At 44.5% G+C, this 23,305-nt stretch overlaps 1 protein-coding gene across 2 annotated transcripts in view; it reads left to right on the top strand.

Annotated features, from left to right (window-relative positions):
* Positions 1-23,195, top strand: part of trim33l (tripartite motif containing 33, like) — a 28,230-nt gene extending 5,035 nt beyond the window's left edge. For both annotated transcript variants that reach the window (XM_063198574.1, XM_063198573.1), the window contains 14 exons: positions 1,138-1,255; positions 1,585-1,701; positions 3,530-3,644; positions 4,671-4,814; positions 5,242-5,353; positions 5,576-9,195; positions 9,420-10,433; positions 11,850-11,964; positions 13,720-13,856; positions 16,630-16,820; positions 19,485-19,590; positions 20,324-20,389; positions 21,006-21,140; positions 21,784-23,195. In XM_063198574.1, coding sequence (XP_063054644.1) covers positions 1,138-1,255; positions 1,585-1,701; positions 3,530-3,644; positions 4,671-4,814; positions 5,242-5,353; positions 5,576-9,195; positions 9,420-10,433; positions 11,850-11,964; positions 13,720-13,856; positions 16,630-16,820; positions 19,485-19,590; positions 20,324-20,389; positions 21,006-21,140; positions 21,784-22,011 — 6,218 coding nt within the window. In that variant the 3' untranslated portion in view covers positions 22,012-23,195. The remainder of the gene's footprint in view (positions 1-1,137; positions 1,256-1,584; positions 1,702-3,529; positions 3,645-4,670; positions 4,815-5,241; positions 5,354-5,575; positions 9,196-9,419; positions 10,434-11,849; positions 11,965-13,719; positions 13,857-16,629; positions 16,821-19,484; positions 19,591-20,323; positions 20,390-21,005; positions 21,141-21,783) is intronic.
* Positions 23,196-23,305: the final 110 nt, after the last annotated feature.

Here is a 23,305-nt window from a genome sequence, read left to right as displayed (position 1 = left end):
AGTCTAAAGGCTGAGCTGCGTATGCACCTATAGGGTGCATACGCAGGAGTGAACCAGGTTAAAGGGACACTGTGCAGGAAATGGTCAAAAAAGGTACTGCAACTATGCTGCTCATTGAAACTGGGCTGCCTTTTGCCAAATTTGATCTTTACATGAAAGTTTACTAAGTAATAAACAAATATTTTCTAGTATGGTCCAAGTAGAGTCATTTTTGCTGCTAAAATGGCTATTTTTGGAAATTCAAAATGGCGGACCATGGAGAAGATCCCCCTTTTCATGTATGAAAAGTGCAGTTTTTCCAGTCATAATGAATACTTAGAATTTGATGGTGGTGGTAAGTATTCATGAAAAAGGTAACATTAGTGAATGGGCAGCATGAATTCTGGAAATAAACAACTAAAAATCTCACACAGTGTCCCTTTAAGTTAAAAGGTAACTCATCTAATAGAAGAGTTAGTTAGTTCGAAACTTTATTGTCCCCAATGGGGAAAGTTTTGTCAGCAAAAAAAAAAAAAAAGCCTTATAAGAAGCCGGTTCAGCTGTGAGGTAAATCATACAATAGAAGAGCCTGGAGTCCTCATTTTACTAAGAACCCCTTAACTTAACCCATTGATGCCTGATGTTGCGTTGCGCAACATTGGCCCTGGCGCCTGGAGCTGCATTACGCAACATTCAGGCTCATGAGATTTGAGACAACTTAATTAAAAATCTCTGTTTATTTGAGATGAATGACCACATTCTAATGAAAGATGAGGGTCTTAGCGTTTAAATGCAACTTAGTACATACAGTATATTTATGTGCTTCAGAACCTGAGATATTTAGGTTTTTATAGGCTGAGGGCAGCTTTTCTTAAAAAGGGCTCAGGCATTCAGCACCCTTTTTTACAGGTGCCTTAGGCGTCAATGGGTTAACCTGGTTTACTCCTGAACCAGCTGCTTGGCATAGGCCCCATGCAGGCCTTTTAAAGGAACACCAGTCAACCGGCCAAATGCTGGTGAAATTTGAGTTTGGCCGGTAGATAAGACCAAACCTACTAGCCACTTTGACCCAGTGTGCATTTGGTTAGTAAGAAAAAGTAAATGAAAAAGTTCATTTGGAGCCCTGGGCCCCATGTGTACCTTCCTTTCTTCCTTCAGGTTCCCAGCGAACTCTCTACTGTTTCAGCCATAAGGGAGAACCAATCAAGTTCTTCTGCACAACCTGCAACCAGCTCACCTGTCGCAACTGTCAGTTGGTGGATCACAGAAATCACAAGTATGGACGCCGCAGCATCATTAGACAATTAGACAAACAAGTAGTTTCACAATATTGTTGTTTTTTTAATGCATTTTTCCAACTCCAGCCTGTTTACCGTAAACATGACAGCCCAATGGGTTTAGGCCTTCCAGGTGATGCACATTTGTGCAATGATAGAGGGTGTGAGACCAACACCCTATATCAGGTGTTCATAATTATTAGCCAACATAGTTATCCATTACGGTCAAAATACTTATAACAAGCCTTAAATTTATAAGTGTGTAAAATATTGTTTTGAATATTGTGAACAATATTCAACAATGTCCCTCCCCTGTTCATCTTGTCAGTTACCAGATGTTGTCGGAGATGATATCAGCCGTAAAGGAGAGGCTCCAGACTCTACGGGATCAGGTGATCAAGCAGAAGAGGAAAGTCAGCCAGAGTGTTCAGGAGCTGGAGCAGAGGTACCGTAGGCCCTGGCACATCTCACATCACTCATGGGTAAGCGGTTAGGGCGCCAGACTTGTAGCCCAAAGGCTGCTGGTTCAACTCCCGAACCGCCAGGTTGGTGGGGGGAGTAATTAAAGCGATGGTTCGGAGTAGAATCACCCTAATGCCATTTGAACCGTGACACCCATCCACCTTTACACCCGAAGTGTTTTCTGCCGCAGGCTTACATCAACAGAGTTGCCGTGTTATTCGATGCTTATTCCGGATAGCTTGACTCCAGCGCATATGGATACTGGGCACCGTCTCCAAACTTTCCCCACAAAAATAACATGTCATGACACCAAACTTCTACAGTATAACAAATGTGGTTTGTACTCACAAAAAGATGAATTTGAAACTTTGTACATAGTCCAGGAGTTTATTAGTAACAACACACGAGACGATTAGCTTTTCTGCTGCTAAACATCCATCGACGTCACTTCCTCCAGCTGGGACTTTGTTGATGGAAACAAATACACGTGAGTCCGGAAGGCGGAAAACTCAAAAAGACAGCTTGCGCTACAACTAGAAATTAACCACTTCGGATTTAAATTTTACCACGTTTAATACATAGAAGACGATGCCACACTCGTGCATATATCTTGGCAGTGGACTAAAACACAAACCTTACAATAAGTGGACAGTCCCAGCTGGAGGAAGTGACGTCGACGGATGTTTAGCAGCAGAAAAGCTAATCGTCTCGTGTGTTGTTACTAATAAACTCCTGGACTATGTACAAAGTTTCAAATTCATCTTTTTGTGAGTACAAACCACATTTGTTATACTGTAGAAGTTTGGTGTCATGACATGTTATTTTTGTGGGGAAAGTTTGGAGACGGTGCCCAGTATCCATATGCGCTGGAGTCAAGCTATCCGGAATAAGCATCGAATAACACGGCAACTCTGTTGATGTAAGCCTGCGGCAGAAAACACTTCGGGTGTAAAGGTGGATGGGTGTCACGGTTCAAATGGCATTAGGGTGATTCTACTCCGAACCATCGCTTTAACCAGTGCTCTCCCCCATCCTCCTCCATGACTGAGGTACCCTGAGCATGGTACCGTCCCGCCATACGGCTCCCTTTCGGGTGCCATTGAGGGCTGCCCTATTGCACGGGTGAGGCAAAAATGCAATTTCTTGTGTGCAGTGCGCAGTGAACAGGTGGAGTTCTGTGTCACAATGACAATGAGCCCAGTTGGGCTTTTACTTTCACTTTTATCTCCCCTCACATCTCACTTCACAATGTTTCATCCAGGGTTCCCACCACCATTGAAATCCTGGCAGGCATGGAAATTGAAAATGTAGTTTTCCAGGCCTGGTAAAGCCTGGCAAATGTCATTTTCCATGGAAGTTTTGGAAAACTCAAGTAATGTTGCTGTCATTTTAAGGTAACCATACAGATTAAGTAATCATTAGTCCATTATGATTTATAAATGCTTTATAATGCTTTATAAATGCACTGACAATATTTTGAATGGTATAATGTCTCACCATAGGTTGATATGAACGTTGAATCTGAGTCGTGTTAATGCAAATATTAACTGTAAGGATAATGTAATGCGTATGGGTCAAAGACGTCTTTGTCCTTCAGTGTTCACCTTCCACCGACTGTAACTGCAAAAAAACATGATTTTTACATTGTTTCAAGTAAATGGATGACAGCCGAGGCTTTCATGAATTCCCTGTAACAATAAATAAAAATAAAAAGAGTCATGTTTTTTACAGGTACAGTCAGCAGAAGGCATCCGTTACACTGAATGACAATGCCATTTTGCACGTCTTTGACCCGTATTTCCGTCTCCTAGGCTACAGAACGTCACTCAGCAGAAGAAGTCGTTAAAGAAGAAGCTCTCCCTGGTGGTGTTGAAGATGTATCGAGCCATGCTGTTGAAGGCTGCACAACTCTTCCAGTCAATCACGGTAAGTACCAGTGGTGTAGTCTACGTAGATCGCGGGTATACGGAGTATACCCACTTCTAAATTTCAGGGATTTCAGTATACCCACTTTAAATTGATTGATCCATTAGTTTGAATAGGACAAATATATACAGTATACCCACTTCAAAAAATGCTCAAATATACAGTATACCCACCATGAAAAAGTAGACTACACCACTGTTAAGTACTGTAAGGCCCGATTCGGACGGGACTTTAATTACCTATGGACCCCCGGTAATTCGGAATAACTACGGAGCATGTCTGAGTTTTTAGTCCTGTGCGAATGTGCCATGTCCGCGATTTGAGAGGTAATAATTCCGCCGCGAATTACCTACTGTATTTCGGCGAAACACAGACGTCCTGGGGTAATTTCACATAGGCGCGCCGTCTGCACCCCCTTGCCATGTCTGTGAATTGAGTAAATAACAGACGTTTATTTATCCCGTCCGAATGCGCCCCGAATAATCACAGAGGTCCGGGGGTAATTGCAAATTACCATAGGGAGTAGTTCAGATACACCGTGCTCTTCCGTGTGGTGCGTCTCCAGTTGAATAACTTGGAAGGTGGGAAAGTGGATCACACTCTGGTTCTTCTTTTCTTCTTTTTTATTTTGTATTATTTACATAGCAGCAGAAGTGTAGACAAACGTTTCGGCGCTGCTATTTAAATAATAAAAAAGAAAAAAGAAAAAAAGAAGACNCCAAGTGCGATCCACTTTTTCACCTTCCGAATTACCATGGGTCCATAGGTAATATTTATCCCGTCCGGATCGGGCTAAGTGCGCTTTCACAACAAAAGATAAAATCATGGGGCTCCAAAAGTTTTCTTCGAAACGAAAGAAGTCATGTTCTCCAAAACTCTCATAAGCTTGATGATATTGATATATGGGAAGGGTGAAAAAAAGGACACACACACACACACACATATACTTGCATCTTTGAGTATGATCCAAGTGCTGGGCTGTTGTGTTTGGGTCGTTAATTGTTTGATTGTTGTGTTCGTGTTGAGGTTGTGTATGAGAGAGAAGAAGCGCAGCTGTCCCATCGGAAAGCCACTCTAATGACGATGGAGGAAAGACAGGACTACATCGCCTCCTTCATTGAAAAAACCCTTAGCGCTGAAGGCACTGCTGGAGTCCTTCTCAAAAACAATGTGAGGCTTCTAGTTCAGTTCACTTAAGTTAGGTTTATTTCATTTATTTAGGTCAGGTTTATTTAACAGGGACAGATACACATCATGTAGGCTGCATAAGCAGAATGACAGAATAGCATCATAGCATTTTTAGCCTTGGCTAATTTCCAATGCCCGTCCCTAGAGGGGCTTTTAAATTAAAATATAAAAAGACTGTTTTTTGTTTTGTTTTGTTTTTTTAAGAGCAGCCTATCCATTCATCCAAACTATAATTTAAAGTGTGTATTGGGTGAAATTAGATCATTATTGTTGTATTGTAAAATGATGATATGTAATTATTATTTTGATAGTTACCGGTATTTAGACATTTCTTTCAATGGCTTTATACTATTTTAATAATAATAATAATAATAATGATATTTTGGCATAAATGCACTCTATCCTGTAGATTGAAAGCCAGGTTAAAGATCTCCTTTTCCTGAGTACTTTTCCGGCGTGCTCCATGGTTGAGATAAAGGTCCAGATTAATCGGGGCATCATGGCATCAGTGCAGAACTTTGGTGAGGCTAAATAATATGTTAATAATAATAATAATAATAATAATGATAATAACTTCATTTAAACAAATGTAGTAAATACAAATGCAAAGAAATACATTTCTTAGTGTAATGTTTTTCATGACACTCAAACGCTTTTTGGCTGAGGTGCAATGCAGCAACATTGAACTCTCTAATATGTTTTTTTGTTTGTTTGTTTGTTTGTTTGTTTGTTTGTTTGTGTAGGGGGCATCTCAATCAAAATGGTGCCCTTCTCACCGGACCAGAGTGACCCTGTGATTGAGGCTGATGTGTCTGTCACAGACTGCGGTGCCACTGACTCCAGTAGCCTACAGACCTCTTCCCCGGACTCCTCCACCCCCCACGCAGCGTTACTCTCCGACTTGCCCCTGGCATCGGCGTCAGCGTCAGTGTCAGTGTCAGCATCTCATCTGGGACAGTCTCACCCTGGCCTGACTGATCTGCTCCGTGCTGTTGCACCTTCCACATCCACCGCTGCTCCTCCTCACCTTACTCCTCCTCCACCTCACGTTCTTTCTCACCCTCCTCCTCCACCTCCTCCTCCTGCTGGTCCTCCACCTCCTTATCCTCACCCTCCTCCTGCTGCACCTCCGTCATCCTCTGCCATTCAGCCCCCTTGCGTTTCCTTGTCCAACCAGCCACAGCATGCTAACCTGCTCAATGCTGTTACGCCTTTCACATCCACTGCTCCTCCTCCTCACCTTACTCCTCCTCCTCCACCTCTTCCCCACCCTCCTCCTCCTGCATCCTCCACTGTCTCTCAGCTCTCTTGCGTTTCCTTGTCCAACCCGGCGCAGCACGGGGGGCACAGTGTTGTTTCACCGCTGGCGTGCGCAGCATCAGCCGTCGCGTGTCTCCAACGGCCGCCTCAGCCGGACACGATCGCCCTTCGGCGTCCTCCTCTTCCTCCTCTTCCTCCTCCGACGCCGGCGGTAAGGGCAGCGTCTGCACCACAAGCACAGGACCGCCTGCAGCCGGCACCGTCAGCAGACCAAACCAGGGGTCAGACGCCATCCCTGTGTCGTCCTGCGTCTGCACCGCAAGCACTGGACCGGCTGCGTCTGGCATCATCAGACCAGACGAGCTCCTCTCTCTCTCGGGAGCCATCCATGTGCCGCTCTGCGTCTGCACCGCAAGCACTGGACCACCTGCGGCTGCCATCGTCGGACCAATCCAGCCCTTCTATCGCTCTTGTAAAAGAGGAGCTTGACACGAACAGCCCTACGTCATCAGTAGAAGCCGCGTCTGCACCGCAAGCACAAGACTGCCCGCTGCTTGCACCACCGGACCAAACTAGCCTTTCTCCTTGTAATGTGAAACAGGAGCCTGACGTGTACAGTATTCAACAAAGCACTCCTGCTTCTGCAGACTCTGAGAAAGCGTACCAGGCCGCCGTACCGGATCGGGCTCGTTCCAATGCATCGGACCGCCGCCTCTTGGAGATCGTGCAGCAGATACAGGTGGATGCGGAGGGTGTTGCTGCAGCGCACGCCAGGACAAATCCAAAACCGGGTCCCGGCACGTCCAGAAGCCTCGGTGTTCTGGAGTCGGTCTCGCAACCAGCAACTCTGTCGTCGTCGTTAGTCACACCGCTTGGTGCGCAGTGTGTATCGTCGGACTTGAGAACAACGCAGCCGATAATACCAGGCAAAGCTCAGTCTCATTCAGCTAGTGCATGGTTGATGGCTCATCAGGAGCAAGTTGACGCTGAAAGACTGGCTCAGCTGGCGGCAAAACCAGGCCACGACCAGCCTCCATATCCTCACACCTCCAGTGTGGCAGGAAAATACGATCTGGTGTCGCTCCTTAAGCGGCCCCCCCTGCAACAAGCTCAGGGTGGTTCCACCACAGACTCCAAAGGGACACCTCCAGTAGGCCTACCATGCCAGACTGCAGCTCAGCCCCCAGTACCACAACAACACACTGCAGCTCAGGTCTTGGGAACAAATCAGACTGCACCTCAGCTGTCAGTTCCACACCACCAGAGTGTGCCTCAGCTCTTAGTGCTAAACCACTCTGTGCCTCAGCTCACAGTACAAAACCAAACTGCACTTCAGCCGTCAGTACCACACCTGACTGCATCTCAGTCTTCAGTACCACACCAGATTGTGCCTCAGCTCTCAGTGTTGAACCAAATTGCACTTCAGCTGTCAGTACCACACCAGAGTGTGCCTCAGCTGTCAGTAACAAACAAGACTGTGCCTCAGCCCTCAGTACAAAACCAAATTGCACTTCAGCCGTCAGTACCAAACCTGACTGCAGCTCAGCCGTCAGTACCACACCAAAGTGCCCCTCTGCCTTCAGTACCACACCAGACTGCGCGTCAGCTCTTAGTGCCAAACCAGACAGCAGCTAGGCCCTCAGTACAAAGCCAGAATGTGGCTCAGCTTTCAGCACAAAACCAGAATGTGCCTCTGCTCTTGGGAACTAACCAAACTGCACTTCAGCCGTCAGTACCACAGCAGAGTGCATCGAAGCATTCTGTACCAAACCTGACTTTGCCTCAACCCTCAATACCACACCAGAGTGCAGCCAGGCCCTCAGTACCGCACCAGACTGTGGCTCTGCCTTCAGTACCACACCAGAATGTGGCTCTGCCTTCAGTAGCGCACCAGAATGTGGCTCAGCTGTCAGTACCGCACCAGAATGTGCCTCAGTTCTCAGTACCGCACCAGAATGTGGCTCAGCTGTCAGGAACAAGCCAGAGTGCAGCTAGGCTCTCAGTACAGAACCAGAATGTGGCTCACCTCTCGAGACCACACCAGAGTGCCACTCGTCTGTCAGTACCACAGCAGAGCTCAGCTAACCATTCTGTACCAAACCTGACTTTGCCTCAACCCTCATCACTAAACCTGACTTTGCCTCAGCCCTCTTTACTACGTCTGACTGTGCCTCAGCTCTTAGTACCAAAGCAGACTGCAGCTCATCCTTTAGTACCACAGAAGAGTGCAGCTAAGCATCCTGTACAAAACCAGACTGCCCCCCAGCCGTCAGTAGCGCACCAAACTGTGCCTAAGCCGTTAGTACCAAATCAGACTGCCGCTCAGCCTCACTCTTCAACCTCTCAACAGCTTCAGCACCCCTCTGGTAAATCCTTGGCTCCTCAGAATGTAACCACCACCAACAGCAAAGCTCTGTCACAGTCGACAACAAAACCCTCTTTCACCAAACCCCTTCAAATTCAAAGCCAGCCTGTTTCTGCAGACCTCGGAAAAAGTTCGTCTCAGTCTAGTGTGCCCAAGCCTTCATCTTCTCCCTCAAAATTGGACCAGCTGGTGAAAATGAAGTGGGCTCAGCACCGGCTCCAGAACCCCAGTAGGCCCGGAGATGTTCGTCACGTGAGCTCCGCTCCAATGCCACCGCAGACAGCAGCGCGACGCGTCTTCCCCAAAAAACCCTCTTGGGCTCAATCTGCCTCCAAGGACAGAGGAAAGACTCATTCTGCACCAAGCCAACGTCCACAGGTGTCCTCTCCAGCTGTCTCCGTGGCGCCTCAAGCATCTACCGGTCCTTCTGCTAAGTCTCCGTCTAAGTTCCAGCGGAGGTCGTCAACGTCTGGCAACATAAAGTGGAAATTTCACGATTATGAGCCTCCCGCTGGACGTGATGGTGAACGTCCGGGGAGAGCAGAGAAAAGGAAGCCTCCACAAGAGGGCGCTGCCCAGCAGCAGTTGACCACCGAGGCCATAGAATTACACCGCTCTTGGCTGTGTGGACTTCCCAGCAGTTTTCAGGCTGTTTTGGCGGTTTCTTCGGTCGGAAATCCGGAGCAGGCTTCTCCACTAAAGGAGAATGGAAATACCAAAACCTCATCAAAAGTGCCAGTAAGCCTACGAATACCATATATGTATTGTTTTGAAAATTCTGTTGTTGATGTTGTTACGCTTATTTCATGAAGCCCACAATGGGTCTAAAAAAAATGTACAGAAGTGTAATTGCTGTTGAAGTCAAAAACTCATAACTTGCTGTCTGTAAAAAAAAAAAGATTAAAAGATAAGTTTTTTTAAAACAATGAATTTAACCTCTAAATTGTGTTTTTCTTCTTCAGGAATCACCCTCAGCTGTTGTGCCAGGTACTGCCAGGAAAAATGGTGACACACCCCCTTTGGCCCTCCAGACATCTACCGATCAGAAAAAGGACGAAAAGCAGACAGCTGAGGAGCAAGGGGAGAAGGCCAAACCACAGGCACGCACAGACGCCGATCCACAGACACCCACAGGCGCCGAGGAAGAGACTATTGCAGAGGCTGAACGACAGACACGCACAGGCGCAGAGAAAGACAGTATTACAGACGCCGAGCCACAGACCGCCACAGACACCAAGCACCAAACACCCACAAAGGCCCAGAAGGAAGATGCTGATCTACAGACAGACGGTGAGGACCAGGAGGAGGATGCTAATCTACATATAGATACAGAGGTTGAAGAGGAGGAGGAAGAAAAGGTGCCCACAGAGGCTGAGGAGGAAGAGGAGGAGGAAGAACCACAGACGCCTTCAGAGGACCAGGAGGAAGATGCCGAACCACTGACACCCACAGTGGCTGAGGAGGAGGAGGAAGAGGAGGAAGAGGAACTAGATATAGACGTAGGGGAAGACCCTGAACCACAGACACCTACAGCAGCTCAAGAGGAGGAGGAAGAACAACAGACAGACACAGAGGACCAGGAGGAAGAGGAGGAGGAGCTGGAGGAGGAAGTACATATAGACATAGAGGCTGAGGAGGAAGAGGAGGAGGAACCAGGGACACCCACAGATCACGAGGAGGAGGAGGAACCAGGGACACCCACAGATCACCAGGAGGAAGAGGAGGAGGAGGAACCAGGGACACCCACAGATCACCAGGAGGAAGAGGAGGAGGAGGAACCAAGGACACCCACAGATCACCAGGACGAAGAACAGACACCCACAAAGTCTGAGGAGGAGGAGAGGGAGGAAGAACGCAACTGGCTCAGTGTCATTCCAAGCAGCATACGTGTCCTCATGGATCTTCCTCCGGTTAAGAAGGCGAAGGATTCTCACAAGAGGAACCGCGTGAAGAGAACAGTCCGTAAAGCAGCACATGTAAGGCCCTGATTATCAAGTTCGAAAAGTTAATTGTCATATCAACATAGTCGATTGGAATTTGTTGTGGCACATCCCCAACACCTAATCCTGTGAATATTCTCATTCATTCAGCTCATGGATTCTGGAAAGAAACCACTACAAATATTACACAGTGCACCTTTAAAGTCCTATTCGGACGGGACTAGTTTAATGTATGGACATGGGGTAATGCGACTTTTATCTAATAATGTCAGCAATTCCGCCGGACTATTTCACAGGAACTGAAGCGGTCAGTGAAGTGTACAGACACTGCTATCTTTACTTGGCCTGGCAAGCCAGACTAAATTTGAGATTAAATGGGAATATTTGGCCACGTTCAATAAGACACCGGAAGATTGTTGGGGATGGGAACAACCCTTTGTTTTTAGAACTGTGTCTGTGCCTACTGGCCAACGCTTTGTCGTCACTCCCTCAAATCCCCATCCGCTTTGCATCCAAAGATTCAAAACAAATCTCCTGCGTTGTGATTGGGCCGCATGTGGCATTGGCCGAGGCTAGACCCTCTCGCAGGCAAAAATAATTTTGATCGCTGGCGGATGGGATTAATTTAGCAGGCTAATCTTTTACTGACATGGCGCTTTCGGACGGAACTATATTTCCAGGTTCTTATTCCTTTACCCCATGTCCCCCCATAAAACTAGTCCCGTCAGAATAGGTCTTTAGGCTAGAAAAAGGAGATATCCTCCGCGCTCCCGTACTTCGCAATCTGGTGCGTCACAGGAAAGGACTAGTAATAGCAGGCAAAGAAGAGAGTCACCAGACCGTCTTGGCACTTGCCCAATAAGGAAGTCAAAGAATGCGCGCACATCAGTGGAACAGGTGCTGGACCAAACATAAGATAACTGAAAATAAAATAAAGGTCCGCAACACTGTTAAATGCTCCCAAAGATTTAATGGCACGACGTTTCGGACTAACCGTCCTTCATCACAGTGTAACTATTAAATCTTTGAGCATTTAATAGTGTTGCCGACCTTTATTTTCTTTTCACTTGCCCAATAAAACAGCAATTTTTCCACATCTGAAGATGCTCCGGGGACATTACATTGCATTTGGCAGACGCTTTATAACCAAAGCGACTTTCAAAAGAGGACATAAACATAGCCAACATCACTAGCAAATACAAAGTGCACAGGAAATATACAGAACAACAGTGCAGATGCAAAGAAGGGTTAGTTAGTTTTTTTTGTTTTTTTTTTAAGAGTACACACACACACACACACACACACACACCGATACACACACACACATCATGTCATGTCATGGGGACTCTCTTCTTTGCCTGCTATTACTAGGTCTTCAGGCTGTTTGTTCACCACAAGGAGTGCTGCTAGGTCGATACGATAGTAATGCAAAGTAAATGTTCTGATCCACAGGCTAGTGACGTGTCCTCAGTGACCTCCTCCGATCAACAGGCCAGTGACACTGCCTCAGTGACCTCTGTCGAGTCCGGAAACACAGTGGACACTGCACGTAGCGCACTTTTGAAAAGTAAGTCCAGTGTTTCCAGCAGAATTTCATTAGTTAACCCATTGATGCCTGATGTTGCGTTGCGCAACATTGTTCCTGGCGCCTGGAGCTGCATTACGCAACATTCACATTCTACACACATTCTAATGAAAGATGAGGCTCAGGCATTCAGCACCCTTTTTTGCAGGTGCTTCAGACGCATAGCCTCTGCGTCCATCCGTCTTCTGTCTGTGCGAGTCCACGCCCCCGCGTAGAGGCTCTGTGCCCGTCGTCGAGCGCCTCGAAAAAATTCCAACTATCCGTCAGACGGACGCGGAGGACGCAGATAAAAAGGCGCTATGATTGGTTGTCTCGCTACTTCCTTGTCTTGTGGCAGCGCAATGCCGGTAGTTTGCGAGAGCAGAGCTGTATTCTGTTAAAACTATATTAATGCCTTATGTGTAAATGTGTGTAAATACATGAAGCTACAAGCTAAGTAACAAACAATGCATCAGTTGAACACTCGTGGCACTATGCCTGCGGTTTTACTACCGTAGCTTCCTCCACCGAATGTTAAACACACATCGGCAGAATCAACGGTTTACATGCTTGCATTTTCTCTGCTTGTGAAAACAGACTGGGTATGTCAAATAATGATACCAGTACATTGCCTTTGCAATTTGTGTGAAAATACCTAGCTAACCGGGCTAGAAAGCAACATTGCTTAATAATGACCGCAGTGCTTACAATGTAGTGAAGGTAATCGCGCAATTTCAAATGTGGCTCGCAACAAGACCTCGGACCTCGCAGACCTCGCAGATGCATGAATACAAAGTTGGTTCGTGGCCACTCCCACGCCACTTTTGACGAGTGCAGTTGCAGAAGTCTAATCTGACCTTTAGGCCTCAGTGGTGTAGTAAAAGTTTAAGGTAGTATAAGGTTATCCGGTATCAGAGACACAAGACTATCATCTCTGGAAAGGCTACAGTGTTGTGCAGTTTCATATGAAGCATGATATGATATGATGGCTCATACGAGTAAACATACATTTTTGATGACCCGGCATTAGAAATGAGATTGACTGGGGACTCAGCCAAGGTGCTACTAGTAGTTTAGTTTGTTGTCAAGGTGGCCGCATTAACAATAAAGAGCTGGGGGAATCCTGAAGTCCCATTCAAAAGACAGACCTGCCACATGTGAGGGCTGTTCTGTGACCTTTAATTTGACATCACGACTTTTATTATGCAGTTTCCCTTCTATCAAAACGAATGCCTCTTTTCCACTGTCGGTTTTCTGGTAGGCCTACAGCTCGACAAAGCGTGACACGGCCGCCACTATTTGCTCTTTGAATAGGCACGACGCAGCTCAATTGTAAAGCAAAACGTGGCGGTCGAGTTGCACTGTGTTGAGCTGTAGGCCTACCACAAACCGGCAGTGGAAAAGAGGCATAAAGGGCCAGGCCATAACAGTGCATCTAATTGTATGAACAGTTTGTGTGTTTGTTTGTTTGGCTTGTGTCTTGGCTTCCCTTTTGTCAATGTCACCCAAGTCAACAAACTTGGGCTCTGCCAGTCAGTCAGCTTTGTGACAATTTGGTGGTGACTGACAGGAAGCATCACCACATATTGCTCCAGGGTCTATAACCAATACCCTGAAAAATAATAACTGTAACTTGCTTTGGATAAGAGTGGCGGCTTAATGTAATGTAATCGTCAAGATACCAAAATACACTGTATCATTTAATTTTAAATAAAAAATAATAATAATCTAACAATACTGATTGATGTTCCCGAGCAGAGATGAAGAGGTGTGAAGTTGGCTTGGTTCGACTCAGCATAAAGCGCCCCCCTCCTGGAGAACCTCTCCCCCGGTTTAGAGTTCACACAGACGGCTCCCTGGACGAGATCCCTCCCCACCACCGCTCTAAGAAGGAGGTACAGTAGGGCTCACTAAACCACTGTCATGCATTAAATGGGTTTTTTTATTACAGAAATTAATAGAACAGAAATGAGCTTCACACTTGGGATTTGACATGTAAAAGTTGCATCTTTTACCAGACATGTTTTGACGGTGTTACTTCCGTCTTCATCAGAGGGTGACTAGAGGGTGATTTACACAGTTAGACATAATGAACGTCATACATATGGAAATGAGTTTGTTCTTTCATGTTCTAAGGATAGCATTTTACACAAGAGATATCAATTTTTTTCACACAAAAAAGAGCTTGCACTTAGCACACAGTGTTCTTTATTTCACATTGCACACATTAAAAATACTATATGCAAGGTGTGTCCTCTTTAAAAAAAAAAGTTGAGCAGTGAATAAAGAATGAAGCCTGCTCCAAGCTGAAACATTACATGAGACATCTGTAGGTTATTCACATTTGCATATTTGGTGTCTGAAACAACAATCCTCTTCATCTTGATCTTGAGCGAAGTGGAAAACCTTGTTCCCATTCATTCTGCCGCACATCTTTTATTTGCATACAATTTGTGTGTTTGAGCTTACAGTAAGAGTGCAACGGCACTTCTTTTGTGTTCAAGTTTGTTTTAGCCTTACTGTAGTCAGGAACCGCTTTGACAAGGTATGTGATAACTAAGCACATCTGTAACCTAGACATAATGCGTAAAACTTTTTAGTAAAAGGAGTAAATAAGAGAGTGTGGTCTTTTCTACTCGATTTGTTTAAAAGCATCAGATAAGTGTCTTCTCTATTTGTAATGTAATGTGTGCAGACTTTATGTGTAATAACTGTGTAACATGACTTGACAACTGGCTCAGAGTTGTGTCTGTGTCTATGTGTAGTGTAATGTAAACTACTGTGGGAATACATCTACTGATGCAATCTGGACACATCTTCAGTGATGTTCCTGATATCATTGGGGGGTTTCGGGTCTTTCAACATCATACCCCCCGTCAACCAGGCGACCCAACCGGGGGTGATCAGGCCCCAGCTTGTGTCCAAATGGCGCGCTAGCTACCATGACTCCATGGTTCTCCTCTCTTGAGCCACAGCCATCTTGAGGCTCTCTCTGCCGCTTCAGTGGTATTGCGGATGGCTCTCCTCTTGTGCAGTCCGACAATGCCTAAATGCCCCAATGCACTGGCCAAGGACCGGGCAGCAAAGCCTCTGCATCCTACCTCGACTGGTAGGCACTTCGCCCTCCAACCTGACTGCTGGCACTCATTGGTCAGCCCTGCGTACTTGGAGAGCTTCCTCTCAAAAGCTTCTTCCAGGCGGTCTTCCCACGGGACTGTGAGTTCCAGCAATACGACCTGCTTGGTGGCCTCTGATACAAGGACGATGTCAGGGCGGAGGGTGGTGACTGCAATGTTGCTGGGGAACCTCAGCTGTTTCTCAAGGTCCACCAGAAGCTGCCAGTCTTTTGCTGAGGTCAGTATGCCTGTTGGTGCCTTGTTTGCTGGGGTAACATGCTCTCCAGCTTTGACAAAGGTGATGTTGTTCTTGGGGGTACGCTGCTGCTTTGCCCATACCAGTCCTGTGCTGATAGCTTCGGCTATAGTCTTCAGGACTTGATCATGCCTCCAGCGGTAACGCCCTTCACCTAGTGCTGTTGTACAGCAACTAAGGACGTGTTCCAAGGTGCCTCTCTTGGAACATAGTGGGCAGGCTGGTGACTCTGCTAGACCCCATGCTTGCAGATTTGACAATAATATTAATGAAACTGAATGTCTCGACTGGCTTTGAGTCGTGTTGGTGTGGCTGTGTAATGTTATGTAATGTAATGTCACTGGACGTCTCAAATGACTCGGGAAGTAAAACATCTCATCTTCTCAATGCCACTGGTGAGGGGCAATGCAATGAAACGTGTTCTGGGACTGTGTTTTCAGTCTTAAAAGGATTGTTCAATGGGTTTAATGAAGAGTTCACAATGACCACCTTTATTTTTGGTTTCAAGTATTTCAGGAAACAGAGCCAAAAGTGTCAACTCTTGAACTTTGTTATTGGTCAGGTCAAGTTAGCTATATATATGAGCAGGAAACACAAAGTGGAGTTGGACATAGATGATGACTTGGTTTTAATGTTCTCAACACTGGTTAAATCAAGGATTTAAGCATTTTTACAAGGAAATGAAATATCTTGTTTCTTTTGAGGGCATATGGTGCCAAAATAGTGCCTTGTGTACAGTCAGAGGTGAAGAGCTTGATTTTAGGCTCTGATTTTGGGGTGCCTGTAAATGTAGCATGATGGAATGTATTGATGTACCGCTGTTGCTTTTTTCCCTTTTTTCCTCTTTTATTTATTTATTTAATTTTTCTTTTTAAAATCAGCTCCTAGTGGGCTATGTGTATGTGTATTAACCACATGAATTCTGTAATAAAATCTTTTTAAAAGTCAAAAAAAAAAAATGCCACTGGTGAGGGGCAATGCAATGAAACGTGTTCTGGGACTTCTCCACTGGTTAGGAGTAGTGGTGCCTCGGTGTCTAAGTGCAATGTAATTTAACTGCACAAGACTTTTCAACTGGTTCAGTCGTGTCTACTGTTTGTGTAATGTGCGGTAATGTAATGCAATTACAATAATATCTATAAACAGGACTTCTCGACTGGTTCTGAGTCGTGTCTACTCTATGTGTAATTCAATTACAATAATAGCTATAAACAGGATTCCTTGACTGGTTCGGTAGTAGTGTCGTGTCTGTCTCTGTATGTAATGAAATGTAATGTATGTGTGTGTGTGTTTCAGCGGTCCTCAGCTGATTGGGAGAGTGCAGCGTCCCCCGTGTCTCTCGATAGCACTGATGATGATGACGATGATGACGACGGGGGATACACCTGCGACGTGTGCCACGTGGGCGGTGGCACCCTGATCTGCAAGACGTGTGGCCGCTGCCTCCACGAACGCTGCCACGTCCCGCCAATCATGGTGGAGAACATGTGAGTAGGGAGGGCAGCCGTGGCCTAGTGGTTGCCTAGTGGTTGTAGAGTTGGTCTTTCAATCTAGGGGTTGCCGGTTCGAATCTCCCCCTGACCTCTCCCTACATCTCCATCCATGCCTCCACGAACGCTGCCACGTCCCGCCAATCATGGTGGAGAACATGTGAGTAGGGACAGGAGGTGTCACTTGTGGTTTGAGCACAGGTGCCGGAAAGGGGGATGCAGTGCTGCATACTCATCCCCACTTTTGGGCTCCGGCTTTCTCAGCTTTTACTGCAGAAAAAAGAGTGGTGTGCAGCAGCAGTAACATTTATAAGAAATAAAGAATCATTAAAAAAAAAAACGCACCACCACTTTTAAAATCGATCCGGCGCCCTTGGGGTTTGAGGTGTTGGATTAGATTCGCCAGTGTTGTCTTTACAGGAGAGAAATTTTGCTTGGACATTTTACATTACATGACATTACATAGCATTTAGCCTTTGACCGAAGTGACTTACAAGGAGGTAATTTAAGCAGGAACAGGGTAAGGCATCTAGGCGCAGTAGTGTACAGTTGCTAGTCGCTTTAGATGAAAGTGTCAGCTAAATCTAATGTAATGTGATATCCCCAATATGGGAACAGCTGTTGCAGCTGTTGCAGAGTGTGTACACTAAAAGGCTACACACAGAAAGAATTTGATCTGAGGTGCCTTTCTCGAAAGTGTAGTTGCTAGCCAGTTAGCAACTGCCAATCGGAAATTGCATTGCAAACGACAAAGTAGCTAACGTATGTAGTTAGCAATATGGTTTTGAGAAATGCACCCCTGTGTTGTCCGGTCTGGCAACAACCACCACGGTCGCAACATGACCTCCAAAAATTCCGTGCTCCTGGACACGGATGGTAAGGGCACAAAATCCGTGTCCAGGAGCACGGATTTTGCCAAAATTCCGTGCTCCTGGACACGGAATTGTTTTCCGTGCTCCTGGACACGGAATTGTTTTTCGTGATGGACACAGATAAGTGCTCTCTCTATAGGCTACTCCCACAGCTCTATGTTTCCACAGTCTTGTGTTTTCTCAGGATTTTTCTTATTTCAATTTTTTTTTCTAAAAAAAAAAACATTTCCTACTGACAGGTTAAGGTTAGGGATTGTTTTGGTCTGGGCACAGCTAGTTTTCTTTCATTCATAACATGAATTTGATAGCCTAGCAACCAACTGGAAAAGGTATTTCTCAAAAATATGTCTTTAATGACAGGTTAAGGTTAGGGAATGTTTTGGTCAGGGCACAACTTAAATTGCCATAGCATTATTTTGTTTAGGATTAGCATTTGGTATGTATTTTCTAATGATAGAGTTACACAGTGCTGTGGTAATAGCCAACAGAAAGCACTTCCGTGTGTCCATCACGGAAAACAATTCCGTGTCCAGGAGCACGGAAAACAATTCCGTGTCCAGGAGCACGGAATTTTGGCAAAATCCGTGCTCCTGGACACAGATTTCGTGTCCTTAACATCCGTGTCCAGGAGCACGGAATTTTTGGAGATCAGGCTGCCACGGTAGTTATAATCAATACAGTACATGTGAATACTTAGTCGAAGTGGAAGGAAGTTGCCTTTCTTTCTAGTAGTAGTTAACTTTTAACAGGCTAACTGGTAAGTCTTATAGGTGCAATTTGTAATATTTTATGTAGTTTCTTTCCAGAATTTATACTGCCCATCATTCACAACTGTTACCTTCTTCATGACTACTTACAATGACCATCAAATTCTAAGTATTCATTATGACTGGGAAGATTGCACTTTTCATACATGAAAAGTGGGTCCTCTCTCCATGGTCTGCCATTTTGAATTTCCAGAAATAGACATTTTTTGCTGCAAGACATACTGCACTTTGGTCTCATACTAGTAAATATTACTTTATTACTTAGTACATATTAATTAAAATATCAAATTTGTCAATAGACAGCAGAGTTACACTGAGCAGCATAGTTGCAATACCTATTCTGGCCACCATCCTACACAGAGCACCTTTAAGACTTGAGTACCGGTATGTTTGTGTGTTAGAAGGAGAGTTGGCAGAGTGCTGCTAGTATCCTCAAAAACAACTGGTGCTCTTGGAGGGTGCAGAGTTCAGGATCCAGGCACTTCAGTTGATTTAAAAAGTCCAAAACAATCTTTATTTGGTGGGCTCATACATTGAAATTCACCAACGCGTATCGGTAATACAGCCTTCATCAGGGTGTGTGTGTGTGTGATGTTTGTCAGAGCTGTATATTAAGATTAGGGCTGTAACGATATTGTGTCGAACCGAGAAATCGTGATGCACAGAGTCACGATACTGTATCGTGATACAAGGAGGCAGTATCGTGATACGCTCTTTTAATGTTTTGATACCCATCAGCCCAGAAAACAACCACAGGATATGAAGTGATGGTGCTTCCAAGCATCATTATTATTATTTAGAAACTTTTAAAAATTATTAGTAGCCTCTTGTAACCTATTCTGCCTATAGAACCTATCATAGTTTTGTTCATAAAGTTTATAATGTTGGCAAATGTGAAATTGTGGGTTGTATCGAACCGTTGGTCATGAATCGTGATACAAACCGAATTGTGAGTTGAGTGTATCGTTACAGCCCTAATTAAGATGTTTGTGTGTTGTGTGTTGTGTGTGTTTGTGTCCCAGCTCCAGCAGGTGGCTATGCTCGCTGTGTCAGGACCTGAGTGACTCCACTGACCCCTACAGGAGAGACAGGCACTGGAAGCCACTCCTGAGCCCCATAGACCAGCGGGTGAGGAAAACACCACTCACTCTTAATTTTATGCATAATTTCAGTCTATTTTTAGAATTTAATGTTGAGATCGGCCCGCAACTTTGTTGCAGATTTTGATTTTTACCCTCAGTTCATCTGAGCCCCTCACCAGAGGGTGAGGAAAACACCACTCACTCTTAATTTTACGCATAATTTCAGTCTATTTTTAAAATTAAATGTATAGGTCGGCCCGCAACTTCGTTAAAGATTTTGATTTTTGCCCTCAGTTCATTTGAGTTTGACTCCCCTGATTTACATGATGTTGTTTTAACCCCAAGCTGTCTGTAGAGGGAGCTAATCACATACTATTCTTCCGCTGAGGGTGAAATGGCATTTAGTCATTATACTGCAAAATGCTGGAACCAACTCCGTGTCCAAATTAGAACTGCCCCAACAGTATCTTGTTTTAAAAGTTTAAAAACAGCTTTATTCGCATCTGCCTTTGGTGATAGTTAATTACCCACTATCTATAACACAATATATATATATATATATATATATATATATATATATATATATATATATATATATATATATATATATATATATATATATATTCTTCTCTTTTCTCTATTCTTAAGCACATTGAATGACATTTACGTATGTATGATAATGTGCTATAAAAATATTTTTGATTGATTGATTGATTGATTGATTGATTGATTGACTGACTGATTCTAATGAAATCCTGAATGTGCTTCTTGTGTTCCAGAGATGTGAGCACCTGCTGTTTGGCCTCATGTGTAAGAACAGCAGCCTCCTTTTCCAGTTCAGTCCGGTACGCAGATACACCCATCAAACATCCTTCACTTTCACGCATATACTACGTACACATACAGTTCCCTATCTTAAAGTTATATTGCCTTACATTAAGGATAGTGCATTTAGATATTCAAACGTGGATATAATTGATAGCGCTCAACATGTGCATGAAGGCAAGGCAAGGAAATGTATTTCTAAAGCGCATTTCATACATAGAAGCAATTCGATGTGCTTTACAAAGAGATTAAAAACATGCGAAAAAGAGAGAAGACAAAAAGCATAAAGGCATAAAAACAATAGCCGTGCAAGGCATGCTGTAAAAGAAGATAAAAACACATGACAAAGGCAGATAACAACAAGATAAAAAGGCAGGAATAGATGAAAAGAAAAAAAAAGAAAAATATGAAAACATCTGAAAGAAGGCATTTGAAAATAGCTTCGTTATCAAGAGGGGTTTGTGCTTTTCTTCAGTGAGAAATTGCATATGCAGTCAAGTTAACAGTAAACTCTCACCCCTCTGTTCTCTCTCTCTCTCTCTCTCTCTCTCTCTCTCTCTCTCTCTCTCTCGCTCGCTCTCTCTCTCTCTCTCTCTCTCTCTCTCTCTCTCTCTCTCTCTCTCTCTCATTTTGCAGGATTCTGCGTCGTCGATCAGCTTCGGCCTCATCCACGGCCGTCTGTTAAGGAAGCGTTCTCCTCCGTACCGCACCCCCTCTGAGCTGGTATCAGACGTCTGGGTGATGCTAGACTCCCTTCTCTCCAAATCTGAGGTGTGTGCGTGTGCGTGCGTGTGTGTGTGCGTGTGTGTGAACTGTGAAGTGTATAGTTGTGTGTATTACAGGGTTCCCACAGGTCATGGAATTTCATAAAAGTTTTTCCAGTCATGGAAAGTCATGGAATTTTACCATTTTGCATGCATAGTCATGGAATATCATGGTATTTTCTGAACAGTTGTAAACAAACACTGAACAGTGTAAAAGCAAAATTCTTTTGCTTGGTGTATAACACTGTTTCTTACTGGTTATACTACAACGCTTCGCCAACATTCTACAATGCAGTGAGCCCACTGAAGTCTAGCGGTGGCTCTGCGTCTGCTCTAGGGGTGAAGATAATCTTCAGTTTTCACACTTTTAAAAATGTTTTAATATGATTTCTTTTTACGGAAGTGGTCATGGAAATTCATTTTTTTGGGTCTGGAAAGTCATGGAAAATCATGGAGTTTTATATCTGATTTAGAGTGGGAACCCTGGTATTAGTTAGTATCAAGTCCAGCCTCTACTATTAGATGATTTACCTCTTAACTTAACCTGGTTTACTACTGAACCAGCCTCTTAGTTATACCCCTCTGTTTCTAGTGACTTCATTTTTCATTCTGCGTTGCCAATCCCACTCTATCTTCATCCCGTTCCATAGGATCCTTCAGGAGTGGTGGCGATGCGGCGGTCCTTTGAGAAGAGGCTCAACAAGGTGTTTGGGGAAACACTGCACCCGTCTCTTCTGACGCCACCCAATCAGAGCAGAGAAGGGGGGCGGGACAAAAGACAAAGGGACGAGGACGAGGACGAGGACAAGGACTCAGAAGATGACTGCACGGAGCCCATCATCAAAAAAGCTCGCCGGGACTGGACTAGACCAAGATGAGGGGTTGCTTCTAAACAGGGAAACTGACAGGTGGGGGGGATGTCGTGCCGAAAAGCGAGTCCCTGCCAGAACACGAATGCCCTCATTGAAACCAATGGAAACCAATGACCAATTTTTCAGATATTTTTTTACCCATTTTTGCTGACAAATCCGACACAATTTAAGATGGAAAGCCTATCAATAAAGCATCTACATTCATTCTGGAAGTATTACAAAGAGCTGGTTACAATTTCAGTATTAATTCCATAAAATAATTGAAGTATTGTCATAACAAATGTTACGGTTTCATTGAAATAGCTCATATTAAGTGGAGGACGAGTAATGTTTCATAAGCATATGTTTAGTTCATAAATTGTGTAATTAATTATGCAAAAATTAGTATAATTTTCTCTCAAAAAATGTCATTGGTTTCAATGAAGTCACTCGTGTTCTGGCAGGGACTCGGTTTCGGCACGACAGGGACAAGGGAGTCGGTTGTCCCGGGCCCAGGGACGGGACTAAACCAAAGGAGCCTACACTAAGAAGCTGATTTAGGGGTAAACCAGGTTAAGTTAAGAGGTAAATCATCTAATAAAAGAGCCTTGAGTCATCATTTTAGAAAAAAGAAGACTCCAGGCTCTTCTATTAGATGATTCTTTACTTAACCTGGTTTACTCCTGAACCAGCTTCTTAGTACAGGCCTGAGGGGTTGCCTCTAAAAATATATTTTGTTTACACAGACTGACAAACAATTGTCACAAGTTTGTGGCTAATGCTGTTGCCACAGTTCGGGACTATATGTGCCTTAAAAACAGTGTTGGGTTGCACCTGGCTGCAACGTGAAATTCTGTGAATTGCATTCCATTCTATGCCAGTTGTTGATTGTTTTTTTATTATTATTATTATTATTTGAAAAGAAAATGTGCCATTTGTGCCTTTTATAGTTTTCATGTCTGTCATGTGCACATGTTTAACTTTAAACTGAAAGGGATGCTACTGGACATGCACTATATATAATATCTGCCCTTTCACTGGTTCCAAAGATACTGTGTTCGTTCGCTAGGCAACCGCTCCAGCCCTTTCAATGCAAGCTACAGCTACCTACTATGGGAATCTGTTGATTTCTTGACAATTTTACTGGGTGATCTCTGGCAGATCATGTATACATACTGTTAATAATAAAAAATAAATGTGAAGATGGGAAATTGATGTGTCTTGTGTGTGATTTGCCACTAGATGGCGTCATTACGGCAACGTCACGTGTCATCACAACTGAAAGTTTCAAAGTGGGCTTTTGGTTTATGTGTGTGCGTTC

The sequence above is a fragment of the Engraulis encrasicolus genome, chromosome 5 (assembly GCF_034702125.1).
Source record: "Engraulis encrasicolus isolate BLACKSEA-1 chromosome 5, IST_EnEncr_1.0, whole genome shotgun sequence".
In the NCBI taxonomy this organism is placed as follows: Eukaryota; Metazoa; Chordata; class Actinopteri; order Clupeiformes; family Engraulidae; genus Engraulis; species Engraulis encrasicolus.
This window is presented reverse-complemented; position numbering and strand designations above follow the sequence as displayed.